General features: G+C 37.2%; 1 protein-coding gene across 1 annotated transcript in view; it reads right to left on the reverse strand.

The window, feature by feature from the left end:
- Positions 1-371: 371 nt before the first annotated feature.
- The window catches only part of BTLA (B and T lymphocyte associated), a 39,651-nt gene continuing 24,367 nt past the window's right edge, over positions 372-15,655 (reverse strand). Inside the window, exons 3-6 of the mRNA XM_090263478.1 lie at positions 7,759-7,794; positions 6,505-6,663; positions 4,967-5,013; positions 372-1,949 (exon numbers count right to left, since the gene is read on the reverse strand). Coding sequence (XP_090119604.1) covers positions 1,674-1,949; positions 4,967-5,013; positions 6,505-6,663; positions 7,759-7,794 — 518 coding nt within the window. The 3' untranslated portion in view covers positions 372-1,673. The remainder of the gene's footprint in view (positions 1,950-4,966; positions 5,014-6,504; positions 6,664-7,758; positions 7,795-15,655) is intronic.

Here is a 15,655-nt window from a genome sequence, read left to right on the forward strand (position 1 = left end):
TGTTTAAAAAAAGCCTACCTAAAATTGGTTGCTTAAAATTCTAGGAGTAATGATATCTTACTGAGTAGATAATAATGACTCTAAAACAATACCCACTACCCCAATCTAGAGGTCAAAATCTTAATGTCTGTGTTACATAAGAAAAGTTCAGCCACAAAATCTGTTTTATCTTTTTGGGACAAAAACTTTTATGGTAGTCATACTCCTATCTCCATAATTTCATACATCATTTTCATAAATTTTCTTTAATGACTCATTTTCTCTGGTATTTTGAGTTTCTTTAGCGAACTGAAATGGTATATTAATTTTGTCAGTTTTTCTTCTACCGTTTTTGTAAGCCCCCACCCTTTCTTCCCAATGCTAACACACACACACACATCCCTTCATATTCATTTGTGCAGCAGCTCATGTATTTGTTCAAATGGATTCTAACCTCTGCTACCCACATTGTATAAGGTCTTTTGCATCACTTAGTAGCAGCACCAGACAGCCCTAATAGCCTCAAGCTGTTGAATAAAGTTGCAGGCTATTTTTGAAATAATTAGACTCAAGTACTCTGGAAAACTGAAATCATATCTCCTTGCTATACTTTTAAGTGGCTGCAACCTCAATATTTTAAAACAGATTGTTATCAAATTGTACTACTTCACTGTGTATGATTTGCTCTGATTCCTTAGTAAAAAAGAAAATCCTAGCAAGATACAGATGTGGTGAATGAAAATATATTGACCCATACTGACCAACTAAATATTTTGGACTTTTCTCCATTTATCAGTTGTGCTTTTAATTTTATATCAGGCCAATCATGAAGCAGTTTAAACCATCAATATGCACCTGCCTGATGATAACTATTCTCACTAATTCTTATCTTTATTCAGACACCCACAAGTATATAAATTCAGCAGCATTATGTCAATCCATATACATTAGTCTATGTAACCCAAACACTGAGTCACCACATTGTTTATAAGTGCACCATACATTAATTTCTCCATTACCACAGATATTTGCTTTGCAATATAACCGGTAGATATAAACATTTATTTCTCAGGTATAGGGAACATCTACCTACATCTAGTTGGTATATTCCACATCATTATTGCACGATTTATTCTTTCCATTCTTTTCTTATGTTGTCACATCTAAAATTATTCCTCTTCACAGTTAAGAAACCCCAACATTAGATTGACAGAGGAAAAATTTTTATTATCAAAGATTAACTGGAAATAAACATACTATCTTTACCATATTTATGGTTAGTTGGTTAAATTGGGACATTCTTTTTAAAGAGTGTAGTGAACTAATCCAGATAACATATATGTCTCTTCCTTACACACCTTTCTGATAGCTCCAAAGAAAATATTGACTTTATATGTTGGGTAAAATGTAGCTAAGTTTAAATGTTCTACTACACTGCTATTCAGGATATCATTCAGTTTTGGAGAGGAGGCTTTGTTATTCATGGCAATAATACAAAATGCTCCAAAAAGAATTTTCTGGGAGAAATTTTAGTCATTTGTCCTATGGACCCTTAAGACCCAAGCACCAACATGAATCTCCTTCAAGTGAAACTTCTCAGGTCAAGGAATATTATTTGACATTCTGAGAGTCTCAGATAATGGTTTTGACATGCTGATCACTCAGTGATCACTGGTGAGAGATCAGGACCAGATTTAACTCCTCACACATATGGCTGCATATTCTGTAGGTGTTTCTTTTATGTTTCTTGCCTGTCTTGGGTTCATTTCAATGATGGTGTGGTTCAGCGAAGCGTAAACAATGCTCTGTTTGTTTTCCTCCAGACATGGGTTAGAATAAACCCCAAGCTCCTCCTGGACTCTGAACGAGGGGTCATTATCATAAACTTCACTTTTTAATGGCAGGTTTTGGGAATTTTGCCTGGCGCCCACCTCAGTTTGCTCATTCCTGCAGGGCTGAGGAACATCAACCTATAAGAGAAAAAAAATTGCTTTAATTATCATTTAAAGATGTGATGTGCATATTTATTAGCAAACTATGAGTGCAGACTAAATTGAGCCCTTATTCATGGAGAGAATTAATCCACTTTTCCTCACATATGCTGTTTGTCATCTTTTTCTTCTTAAAGGATGAAAGGCTTAAAGACCACTATGTTCCTCCAAAATAGTTATTTTGTGCTTTATTATTAGTCACTTTTGAGGTCATAGAACAGTTTTAAATTCCTCTTCAAAGTGAAAAGCAGAGCCCAAATTTATGATAAAAGCACAAATATTCCACAAGAATTTCAGACAGCCTACAACATAATGGATAGTATTAACACAGTTTAGAAAGAAAAAACATTAAAGATAGAGCAGAACAGATATCTTCTAAAGAGACAGAAAGAATAAATATTATGAGTTATCAAAGATATATTATGATTTGAGAACTATAATTGAAAAATTGCTGTTTTGTTTGGGGGGGTACTTAGAAAGTTCTAAAATATTTCAATAGTTATTTCCATCATGAGAAAATTCTTACATCTCCAAGTAGAGTCAAATATTTTAAAGCTGTTGTAAAAGAGGTGAAAGTATGGCAACTAAAAGTAGAACGGGCACTGATGTCTTTCACCCTTTTCAGTTATTTGTCATTTCTAGTTATACAAGGGGACTCAGCTGGTGAAAATGAAGATGTTGTGTTGCTTCAGTTTTTTAAATTCCAATTTTGCCAGTTTATGTTCTTGAAGTTTGGCCTAACTGCTTTAAGGTATCTGGTTCACAGCCTTTGATAGCCTACATGCCTCATCTGGCCCTTGGCTGTTCTGCATGTGATGTGTGCAGTGGGACTTCCAGTTCTCCTGAGCAGAGGTCTACCACACAGGCATTTCCGGGCCTATGCTGAGAAGCTAGGTATTAACTGCTGTGTACACTGCTTCCCTCTGAGGAGGTGTCTTCCCTGGAAATAATGCTAGGGCTAGATGACTGAGAGAGTTAGAGATTGCTTTAAACTTCCCTGTCTCTTGGCTCAGATGGAAAGTGTCCCAACCTCCACTCAGAGGAGCATGAATAAAGCCTCTGGAGGAGCACTGAAGAAGGAGGCTGTCATGTGACCTCATAGTCATGAATCTTTTATATGTCAATAAGGTCTCTGTCATATTTTTCAATCTGTGTCTGGTAATCCACTTACCTGACTTCTTCCCAAAAGATGGCTCATGTCCATGGAAAACTGTTAACGGTGAATGGGGTAAAAGAAAACATGGTGCTCTGTGGCTGAGCTTATCCTGTGAGCACCTTATCAAGGGGGTGGGTGCCACAAGGCTGGTGCACCTGCAGGCGGCAGGTGAGGATGAAAAATACTGAAGAAGCTCTCCTACTGCGCACTTGTATGGCACCTTCCAGTTTACAATGCAGTTTTACAGATGTGTTGAGGTGTAATTCATGGACCTTAAAATTCACTTTTTTAAACATACATTTCAGTGGTTTTTAGAATAGAAGCACTTTTAAACCCTCAAAGGACCATTCTGGAACAAAATGAGAACTTTGGCTTTTACACGTATCTACCATGCTTTTACTAGTTCCTTCTTCTACTTTGGGTTTCTATTTCATGGTTCCCATACAAGTTCCTTCTTACAGAATTTTTAGTCATTCTCAGAGATCTAATATGGCATCTCTTCTATTATGTTTTTAAATCTTTGACAACTCAAATGGGGAAAAACTGTGAATTCCTGTGAAAGACATGAACACCTTAAAGCAAAATTCCCGAATAATTTGCACACAAAGAAAAACCCCTCTTGAATTGAAGTTCACATAATAAACAATTTGTCCAGCTTTACACAGGAAGAAATATGACCACATTTTGACCAAACTGGGCTTTACTTGTATGATAAATTATTTAGATTGTTTTAAAAGATTTCATGGTTCTCAGGGCTGATTGTAACAGAATGTAGTTTGTTGTTGTTGTTGTTGACTATAGGAGAACGATGATACCATTTAAGAAAATTTCCCTTCTTGAGGAAACAAAACCTTAGCACCCATCACAATGATGTCCACTGATGCTTACTAAAAACTTAATACAAGTTTTTAAAGTTAAATGTATTTGGACTGATTTAAAATTAGGCAACTGGTGGGGAGTGCTGAGTGCCATTTAATATTACATGTAGGATCATTGGCTATATCTGCCTCTGACATTTCTGGAACTTCCAGGAAGGTTACTACATCTTTATCTCTGCTCTAGTTTACTGAAACATACATGCATACACACACACATGAAGTTCCTTGGCAGTACCCCATTCATGACTATAGTATTTGTTTTTAACTAAAGAACTTCATACATTTTTTTTCCAGAAATATAACACCTCATCTTGCATTATTTTTTGAGTTCCAATGTTTACACAATATTGAACTCAAAAGAAAGGGCTCAGTTTATACCCTAAGAACTTATAGGAAAAATTGGCACTGCCTCCAAAACATCCTTCCCTTTGTCTGGAAGTTCTCTTCCTTGATGAGCCCACACACATCATGAGAGATTTTTGCATGGTAGCTCTAGCTGTGGTCATGCTTCTTTATCTGCTGGTGTGCTTTATGAAGAAATCATAACTCATTTAATGAGGTGATTTATGGCTCATTTTTCATTAACTTATGGGTTAACTTTGTGAGAATAAATGAAAAACCCTGAAGTCACATAATAGGCCAAGAGCAGAGCCAAGGTTTACGGTTCAGTCTCGGACTTTTCTGCTTTGAGTCCACACGGCCACCAATGCTATTCTGAAAACTCACTTATTTTGAGACTTGTTAATTCTGAAGACTCTGCTTCAAATGGAGGAGGATGTAAAATAAACACATTTTTAAAGCAAGTCAACATATATAGCACTTAGAATAGTACCTGGCACATGGTAAGTATTACAGAGACTCAAATTTAAAAATAAATAAGTAAATAACATACATATAAAAAATACATGTATTAACATGATATAACATAGATTACATTGTTTTAACAGATACAGTGCACATACCACATCAATTCTCCTTTCTGCTGTATCAGAAGGCTTCTTTTGTTCTCCTGGAATTCAAAAAGAAAAATAAAAAACCAAAAGGAATAAAGGACAACACAAAATTATTCTCCAAATCCCTGTAAATTAGGGTTGTGGTAAGAATATGGGTCCTAAAATCAGACTGCTAAATTAAAACTCAGTCCCTAGAGCAAAGGTGGAATGCCCCTCTACTCACGCCCACCCACTTGCTTACCAGTGAGTGTTATGATTAGTTTGGCTTCTTTATTTGCTGTGACTAGCATGGCATATACAATTCTAATTTTGTGAATTCATGCTGCCCTATTTTCTTCACTGGTTCTTCACTTCTCACTCCAGAGAGCCCTCTGGCATATTCTAGGGGAAGAGGCAGCATCTCATACAACAGTTTTAAAAGGCTGGAAATCTTTGTTTGGGGACATTCTGTACTCAGTGCCAAACATACTGCTGTCCTGTCACGTGTATGACCAGGATTTCCTACTATCTAGTTCATTTTGAACGTGGTAAATCAAAAGACTTATTCCTGAGTTTCTTCCTGAAGTTCTGAGAGAAGTTCCAACAGACCCAGAGGAGGTGCTGAAACTTTGAGTAGGACCATATAAAGGTCCTTGGAGTTGCAAATGTGGAGTTGAGGTTACACAAGACTCCCTCAGGATTCTGAGAAGGTTCTGGGTTCTGGAAGTCCTCACCACAAAGAACCAGAAATACTTTTGCCCAGACAAAGATTTCTTATGGCAGAAATAAGGATTTCTTTGTTTAGCTTAGTATCTATAGGTACACTGTGGTTGCTGTTGTGGGAAAAGGAATGGGAAGAGATGGCAGAGGAGTAAAAGGAGAGAGGGAACGGATGTGGTTCAGACCAGAGCTAGATCAGAATTCTCCATACATCTGTCTCTTAAGTGTTCATCATGACATTAAAGGCATTCTTACAAAAGCAGAAAGGAATTGTTTTTAATATATCACATCTCCTCTTTCATGCAAAACCCAGTTATTATTGTTGTTGTTGGGTGAGGGTTCAGTTTGAGCATGTGTTGGTAATGGCAACAGAAAGTGCAAACATGTGAATTTCCTCTGAGGACAGTGGGTCTTCATTTAGACAAGTGTATGTGTGGCTGGAATGGTGTGGTGTGGCTGTGAACAAGAAAATGAGACAACTAACTCAAATCAGACCCACTAAGAGATTATTTCAACCTCCTTTTCAACATCCTGAAAATTTAGGAGTGCTTCTCACACAAGCCAAAGATTGACACAAGCAGAATAAGTAACTTCCAGCCATGTTCCCTCCTTACCACAACCTTTGGCTGGAGCACTGTTCTGTGGAGAGCATGCCTCCCCCTGAATAGAGAACACCTGAATTAATCCATTACGGTTTCTTGGTGGAAGGATGAGTTGTCCCCCAGGAAATCATTACCCATGGTTTATTGCAACAGGAATAACAACAAGAACCAACTAAAAATATATCGGTCCTGGTAACTGAACTCAAAATGTGTGGCACAGAGCCGTAGAAGGAAGATGGAACCCACCTTGGTGCCTTCGCAGGCAGAAGAATAGGTAGAAACAGGTAATGAACAGAGGCAATCCTCCCAAAGGAAGCAAACCATAGAGGATCAAGTGTCTGTTCTCTATCTCATTTTTGGAGGGTGGTCCTGAAGCACTGGTTGTATCTGAAATGTTAGTCACTGCTAAAGATAGAAAATCTGAAATATATTAGGATTGGCAACACCCCCTGCATTGTTAGAACTTGAATGAAGAAGATGCCTCCATTCCCTTCCAGTAAGCCTTCCCCAAGAACCCCAAGCCTCAGTACTCTCACCCACTTCTTGCTTTACTGCAACATTTTTTTTCTGCTAGGGTTAATCCCCTATAAAACAACATCCATAAAGGTCTTAGAAAATACTTCACCACAGCCTTTCATTTACATCGTCTTATTTAACTTCCATTTATCACTTCAGAAAAGTAAGCAAGCCATTATTTTTATCTAGTTCCATGACTTGAAAAGAGTATTATTGCTTTAAGACTTGCCCAAGGTCAGCGAGCTATTAAGTGGTACTCGGGATTCAAGCCAACATCTTTCTGAACTTAATTCAAATTCCTTTAACACAATGCCTTGTCATCGTCTCATAACTCTTAGGTATCTCCAAATACCAAATCCTTTTAGTATCTCCACATATCTTTGATATCTCTAAATATGGTTTGCTGGGCATTTAGCTGGTTCTCGTTACTTTTGATCAATGTTAACATGCATTATGACCCTGTTTGTCCATGATAGGTTGCAACTCATTTGTGGGTCATGAGATAACTTAATAGATTACAAATTGCATTAAAAAATAAAACATAACAGAATACAAAATATTAGAATGCATCACACATCTTTAATGCTGTACTTGTGTTATTTTTTTATGCAGGAAAGCTTTCTTTCTAAATGTATTAATATAATTACATATTAACTTCCCCATATGCTTGGTTTTGGGGGTGTAGGTTATCAGGAGCTACTGGAACTGGGTATAAAGTGGTTTGGAAATTCAGAGTGGTAACAAATGTTGCATTATTCATGCTGCAGCTGCTGTTTAGTTTGGGCGAGTAGCTAAGTCATTGCCAAGGGTAATAGACACAGCTGTCTGGGGGAGGAATGTGGATAGGAATAAAAACTAAGGTTCTCACAGCAGATAACTTAATGCAAACAAGTCCACTCAGTTAAGAAGATACAACTTTTATTATTTTTCTAACTATCAAATGATCTAGTTTCCTTAGTTTTATTTAATTAGATTGATACTCACTTATTAGAGGATGTTCTGAATTATTTTCAGTTTGTTCTGAAATTAAAAACAAACAAACAAGGTAAGTATTGAATTTGGTTGTGAAAACAATGTGCGTGTATATCAGGTATGTCCAAAATCAGAGCTAGTATCTGAGATGACACCTGCATTTGTACACTGCAAATCCAGTAATCCAGCAAAAGGCAGTTTACATAATTTCTGGGTTTATTTTGAGGCTCAAAGAAAGACTGAATAAATACAACACAACCCTTTTCTTAAATACAAGGACACAATACAGCCTCTATTGCATCTTCTGGTACCAAGAATAAAAATACGCACATGCAGCAGGTATCCCAAGGGGGCGTGGAAGGCCACAAGGGAAGAATGCATTTGATGACATGTTGGGCACTCATTCTGAGACAAAGATTATGTCTCACTTCCTGCCTACTCATACCACCCCCACATTCCTGCTAAGACAATGACTGCTTGTCTTTTCAAAATTCCTAATCAGGAACTGACCAAAGGCAGACTGGGGAGGGCAGAGTTGCCGGTCATTGTGTGTTCTGGTGACTATTTCCCAGCTCTGTCAGTTTTTCCTCTGAGACTTTGCTCTGCAAAATGCATTTGTTCATTCTGGAAGAACATTGCTTTCCCCAAAATGTGCAAGTCCCTCCTTTATCACATACCTATTCTTACATAAACCAGTTCTTAATTTAAACATAAAAAGCAAATGAGAATCAATAAATCAACAAACAACAAGTGCTGGCGAGGATGTGGAGAAAAGGGAACCCTCTTGCACTGTTGGTAGGAATGCAGATTGGCTCAGCCTCTGTGGAAAGCAGTATGGGGTTTCCTCAAAAAATTAAAATGAAACTGCCTGATGAACCAGTGACTCCACTTCTGGGAATATATCCAAAAATACCAGAAACACTAATTCAAAAGAATATATGCATGCCTGTGTTCATTGCAGCATTATTTACAATAGCTAATATTTAGAAACAGCCCAGCTTCCATCAGTAGATGAGTGGATTAAAAGTTGTAAATCTATAAAAGGGAATGTAACACAGTGGCAGAAGCCCCAGAATTTGGGGAATGAGACTCAGTGGAGCTCAGCCATTTTCCTGAGGAATACCTGGTTTCTTAATATGTAAATAGTTATGGCCATTACACATGCCAAGGAAATGGGAGGGGCTTTGACTGTAGAATGGTGACTAAAAGCTTATGGGACCTGCACCAAATTCTATAAGTGGCCATAACTGGTCACCATACCCACTATGACACAGGTCATAGTCAGGGATTAAAAAAATAACGCAGCAGCCATTAAGCAAAAGAGAGAGCCACATGGGTTGAAAGAAAGCAGAAGCGCCCCACCAGTGGTCATAGGCTGGGTGGGAAGGAAGGTGCCACGCGGTTCTGGATTAAGAGCTGAAAAACACCACGGCACAGGGGAAACCTCCCCAGTCAGGCACAGATGAATGGGAGCTGCCGGTAAGGCTGAACTGTGTCTGGGAAATACAAAGCCACGGACTTCAATTTTCCTAGAGGGAAATGGTACCTCTGACTTTTTCTGTTCTAAAACTAGCCTAGTTTGGCAGGGGGAGGCAGAACTATGTGTTTTGGGGTATTTTAAAGAAAGTAAGACTTAATGGCAAAAATCTGCCATTAATATAAATCTGTATAACTTTTAAATAAACAATTATTTTCCTTTTCGCCAAACTCTGGTATTGGGAGTTATGCTTTTTGGTGGCAGGCAACCAAGCCATTCTCAACTGAACACCCTGTGGGTTCTGTTTCAGGAATACTACTCAGCTGTAAAAAAAGAAGGAAACCTTATCTTTTGCAACTATATGAATGAACCTGAAGAGTATCATGCTTAGTAAAATAAGCCAGTCAGAGAAAGACAAATACCATGTGATTTTACTAATATGTGCAATCTAATGAACAAAATAAGCAAAACACAGAGACTCATAGACACAGAGAACAGACTGAAAGCTGTCAGAGGGGAGGGCAGTTGCTGGATGAACGTAAAAGGATTAAGCAAAAACAACAACAACAAAAACCTCATAGACACAGACAATAGTGTGATCACCAGAGGGAAAGGGGGGTTGGGGGAGGTAGAAGAGGCTAAAGGGAGCTAAATCGTGATGCAAGGAGGCTTGACTTAGGTGGTGAACACACAATACAATGTACAAAAGATGTAGTATAGAATTGTATGCCTGAAACCTATATAATTTTATTAACCAGTGTCACCCCAATAAATTTAATACATTTTTTAAAAAGCAAGTGAGAGTCAAATTCAAAAACAGGAATAATCTCAATACTCTCTAAGAAATATATTTGAAGGGGAGAAAATCAAGTATTTTTTATTATACCTCCAAAATGTATTTACAAAAAGCACAATTCTTAAATATAATTTCCAAGTACATTTTTCTCCTCACCTTGTACTTAGTTCACTGAATACTTTGAGATAGAGAACAAAAGGAATTTTTCTTTGACTCTTTCCCTATTATTTGTTTTTTACCACTTCATGAAAGGAAAATTCCCTCCAATTAAAAGCCAATTCTTAAATAATTTATTTGACTTTTCAAAGAAGCAGAGATGATGCAGAGGACTATGACACAGTTCCTGCTTCTCAGGACAGTATAATCCTTGATGGGATAAAAGATATATACACACATTACTTTGGTACAAGGAAATGTGTGATAATTGAGAAGCACAGACCTTTAATAGCATAAAAATGGCTAGAAAAGAGAAATCACTTCTTCAAGGGTGAACATGAAAGTCTTCAGTAAAAGCTTGGGAAATGAGCTGGGTTTGACAGGAGAGGTAGCATTTGACAGATGAGTGGGTGCCCCATGTGTGGTGGCAGCAGCATCAGGAGGATCATGGTGAAGACATGACAATGGAGTTGAGAGTTTCTATGTGGTACGCAGAAACAATCCATAAAGGGAAGTGGAGGATGGACTGTGGAAGGCCTTGAATACTGATTAACAAACGAGCCCAATATTGTAAGTGCAGGGTATGTTCTGCAGGACACTGGATAAAAGAGTGGCATTATAAAAAAAAGTTTATTAGAAAAACTAATGGACAAAAATGGGGAAACACTAAAGACAAGGAGCCCATACAAATAACTGAAATCATTGAGAAGGAAGATCATAAATGTCTGAGATGATCATGGAACCTGTAGGAGGGAACACGTCACAGAGTAGGAGGTTGTTGACAGACAGGAATAGAAGGACAAAGAAAAGTCCTGGGGAATTCCCCATGGGAGTCTGTGGTATTAATTAACAGAATGATAAGAAATGAAGTGATATAAAAGGAAGAAGAAAAGGAAATTAGGAAAGCTTTTAGCTTTCCTTCAGATCTCGTCATCCTTCATGCTCTTATTCCAGTCTGGGCCTAATAAGCACATCCCCTCAGGGCACAAGGTTTAAGAGGGACTGCTGCCTCCCTTTCCTCAGAAATTAGCTCCCCCTCCTCCACAAGGGAGACACATTAATTCTAATTTTAACCTTGAGTTGATTCCCTAGAACAGGTATTTTACCAACTGTACAACCATTGGGGGTGGTCAAGGAATGACTCAAATCTAGGATAGACATTTGGCTAAATTTCTTTCATACAGAAGTAGATTGGTCCCCATGACATAAGACTAAATTGTACAAGAAGGCTCTCTTCCAAGGGAGGTGGACTCAATGTCATTACATTGAATTTTGTTATACATTACATTAATATACATTATATAAATTATCTAGTAGTACTTAATTATTTTATATTTAATAGTATAATTAATATGGGCCTGGAAGTAACATTTTTGCAAGTTTGGCTTATTTTTAACATTTATTTTGCCAGTTGCAAATGCATTACTTCTTTAAAAATTCAGTATTTTATAATATCTCATTACATTAATTAATAGTACTATTCTTTCCAGGAAGCATTCTTTCCAAACATTCTCAACATAGGCTTCTCTGGGTAGTTAAAGGCAATTCTTTCACTAACATAGATTATGTTATTTAATTCAGTTACCAAGAAATATTTATTGTATACCCATTATGTGCCAGACACTAATGCTATCTGTTTGTAGAGAAGCAAAGATGTTTGAGACATAGACTCCATTCTAAAGAGGTTTATAAACCAGTACATGGATGGTCACAGGTAACTAGCACTGGGTTTGACCCAAAATCTCCAAAAGCAGAATCTCTATCTAATTGCATCCTACAATTCTGTGCTTCAGAGTAGAAGGTTGCAACTAGCACTACAATATTGTGCATTCCTTCATTGGCCTGCTTTAAATAATTTTAAAGTGATTTAAAAATTTTAATGGAATTTAAGTGGATTCCTTTATTGGGTTGCTTTAAGAATTTAAAGACTGACTCCAAAGTGTGCATATAAAGTAACAAATTAATTTAAAAAAACACACACAAAATGTAAGCAGTTAAGTGAGTGGCATCCATAGCTTTCAGGCATGCTACCACCGTACTATACCTTTTTTAAATTTCTCTTTTGTGATAACCTTCAATGTCATTTTATGCCCACAAAAGAAATTCCACCTCATTTCTTGTAATTAAAGGGTGATCTTCTTTGATCCAAATACATTTTATGTATTAATGTAAAAATTACTATTTTAATCATTTAAAGCATAGAATTCAGTGGCACTTAAAATATTCATAGTGTTGTGCAATTATCACCACTTTCAAAGTTTAGAACATTTTTATCACCCCAAAGAGAAACCCCAACCCCATTAAGTTGTCATTCCCCATTTTCCTTTTCTCCCAGTCCCCAGAAACCATTAATTATGATTTACTTATTCTGGGTAGTTTGCATGAACAGAATCATATAATATGCAATCTTTTGTATGTGGCTTCTTTTATTTATCATAATGTTTTTGAGGCTCATCTATGTTGTAGAATACATTAATATATTATTCTTTTTAATGTTGAATAATATTTCATTATACGATTTACCACATTTCCTTTATCTTTTTACCAGTTGATGGACACTTGGGTTGTCTCCATTTTTTGTTTTTATAAATAGTACTGCTATAAGCATTCATGTACAAGTTTTTTCTGGACATATATTTCCATTTCACTTGTGTATTTACCTAAGAATGGAATTGCTGGATCTGTAACAACTAGATTTAACCTTTTGAAGAACTAATGAACTTTTCTTTTAAGCAGCTGCACCATTTTATATTACCACTGGCAATGTATAAGAGTTTCAATTTGTCCACATCCTTGTCATCACTTGTTTTTAATTCTAGTCGTCTCAGCAGCTCTAGATGGTATCATTGTATTCTTAAGTTGCATTTTCCTCATGACTACTGACATCGAGCATTTTTTCATGCACTTATTGGCCATTTACATATCTTTGGGAATAAAATTTATTCAAATTTTTTGCCCATTTTTTTCATTGATTGCTTTTTTATTTAAGTTTTAAGAATTCTGTTTATATCCTGAACACAAGTTTTTATTGAGTATATAATTTGCAAATATTTTCTTACATTCTATTTGTTCTCTTTTCACTCTCTTGATAATGTTGTTTGGTGCAGAAAGTTTTAATTTTGATAAATACAAGTTATCTATTTTTTCTTTTGTTGCTTATGCTTTTAATATCATATCCAAGAAATCACTGACAAACCCATGAAGATTAGTTCCTATGTTGTCTTCTAAAAAAACCGCAATATTATATTTTATATAAGTATGGATTTTATAGTTTTATATTTAAATATCAGATCCGTTCTTACCTTTTTGGTATATATTGTGTGAGGTAGAGGTCCAAGTTATTCTTTTACATTTGAATATTTAATTGTTCCAGTACCACTTATTGAAGAAAGTATTCTTTTGCCATTGAATGATTTGGGCACTCTTGTCAAATATCAACTGACCAGGGAACTTCTGGCCAAGATGGAGGCCTAGACTGACACAACTAAGAAGGAATAAAACTACCTCAAAACTAGGGACAACCAGCAGTTCAAGAAAAACGAGCTGCATGGAAGTCCAACAAACAAAACTATAAAGAAAAATACTCATCCAGACAGGCAGGAGGAGCGGAGCCGGAGCAGAGAGGACATGGTGAGGTAGCGGCAACAGTGACAGCAGTGGCAGGCAGGCAGAAAGTGCAGTTACACGTTTTAAAAAGTCAAGAGGAACACCTGGGGAGCATTTCTGGCTCCTGACCAGACCTCAGAGCACAAGGTTCCAGTGCTGGGGAAAATCAAGCTTCATTGCTTCTGACTGTCCAAACCAGTGGGGGTTGGGGAGGAGGAAGAAACTGGCAGTCTCTCAGCAGAGTCTGCTTGTTTAAATGGCTCCCATGTTCCTAGAACATCCACAGACCCAGTTACTCTGGGAATGACAGCCAGGACAACATCTAGAGAAGTGCCAATCCCATACAGATGTGGGAAAAGGGCCTGGAAAGGGGGTGAGTGCTGAGCCAGCAGCATTGTTTCCTCTCTGACAGCTCCCCCAAATACAGCATCACAACGTGGTGAAACGGGTAACATTGTACTGATGATACCTAAGGCTCCGCCCTTTAAAATGTAACAAGAAGTGACAACTCTACCTAAGACACAGAGGCAAACAAACACAGAAGCCTGTCAAGATGAGGAGACAGAGAAGTATGGCCCAAAAGAGGAAATGGATCAAGGTTCCAGTGGGAGAACTAAGCAATGAGGAGATAGCCGACCTAACAGACGAGGATATAGCCAACCTAACAAATGCAGAATTCAAAACACTGGTGATAAAGATGCGCACAGGCTTGACAGATATGCTTAAGTGTGGCAAACGCATAAGGGAAGAAGTGAAGGCTATGCTAAATGAAACGAAGGAAAATCCACACAAAACCAATGGTGAAAGGAAGGAAACCGGGGTTCAAATCAATGAATTGGAATATAAGGAAGAAAAAAATAATCAACTAGTACAGAATGAGGAAACAAGAATTGAAAAAAATGAGGAGAGGCTTAGGATCCTCTGGGACAACTTTAAGCATGCCAATATCCTAATCATAAGGGTGCCAGAAGGAGAAGAGAAAAAGCAAGAAATTGAAAGCTTATGTGAAAAATAATGAAGGAAAACTTCCCAAATTTGGCAAAGGAAATAGACAAACAAGTCCAGGAAGCACAGAGAGTCCCAAACAAGATGGACCAAAGGAGGACCACACCAAGACACATCATAATTAAAATGCCAAAAGTTCAAGATAAAGAGAGAATCTTAAAAACAGCAAGAGAAAAGCAGAGAGTTACCTATAAAGGGGTGACTATAAGATTATCAGCTCATTTCTCAAAAGAAACTTTGCAGTCAAGAAGGGACTGACAAGAAATATTCAATGTGATGAAAAGCAAGGACCTAATACCAAGATTACTCTATCCAGCAAAGCTATAATTTAGAATGGAAGTGCAGATGAAGTGCTTCCCAGACAAGGTAAAGTTAAAAGAGTTTCTTATCACCAAGCCATTGTTATATGAAATGTTAAAGGGACTTATTTAAGAAAAAGAAGATCAAAACTATAAACACTAAAATGACAACAAACTCATAACTATCAACAACTGACTCTAAAAAATAAGGACAAAATCCAACTAAGCAAACCAGAATACAAACAGAATCATAGTATGGGGATCGTTTGGAGGGTTATCAGCTGCGAGGAGGATAGGAGAGAAATGGGGATATGGTGCAGGGATTAAGAAGCATAACTGGTTGGTACAAAATAGACAGAGGGAAGTTAAGAATAATATAGGAAAGGGTGAAGCCAAAGAACTTATATGCATGGCCCATGAACATGAATTAAGGGGGAAGGAGGCTACTGGGCAGAGGGGAGCAAAGGGGAAAATCTGGGACTACTGTAACAACACAATCAATGAAATATACTTAAAAAAATCAACTGACCAAGAATGTATGAATTATTCAGGACTCTTAATTCTATTCCA

The sequence above is a fragment of the Furipterus horrens genome, unplaced genomic scaffold (assembly GCF_987537825.1).
Source record: "Furipterus horrens unplaced genomic scaffold, mFurHor1.1.pri manual_scaffold_1, whole genome shotgun sequence".
NCBI lineage: Eukaryota > Metazoa > Chordata > Mammalia > Chiroptera > Furipteridae > Furipterus > Furipterus horrens.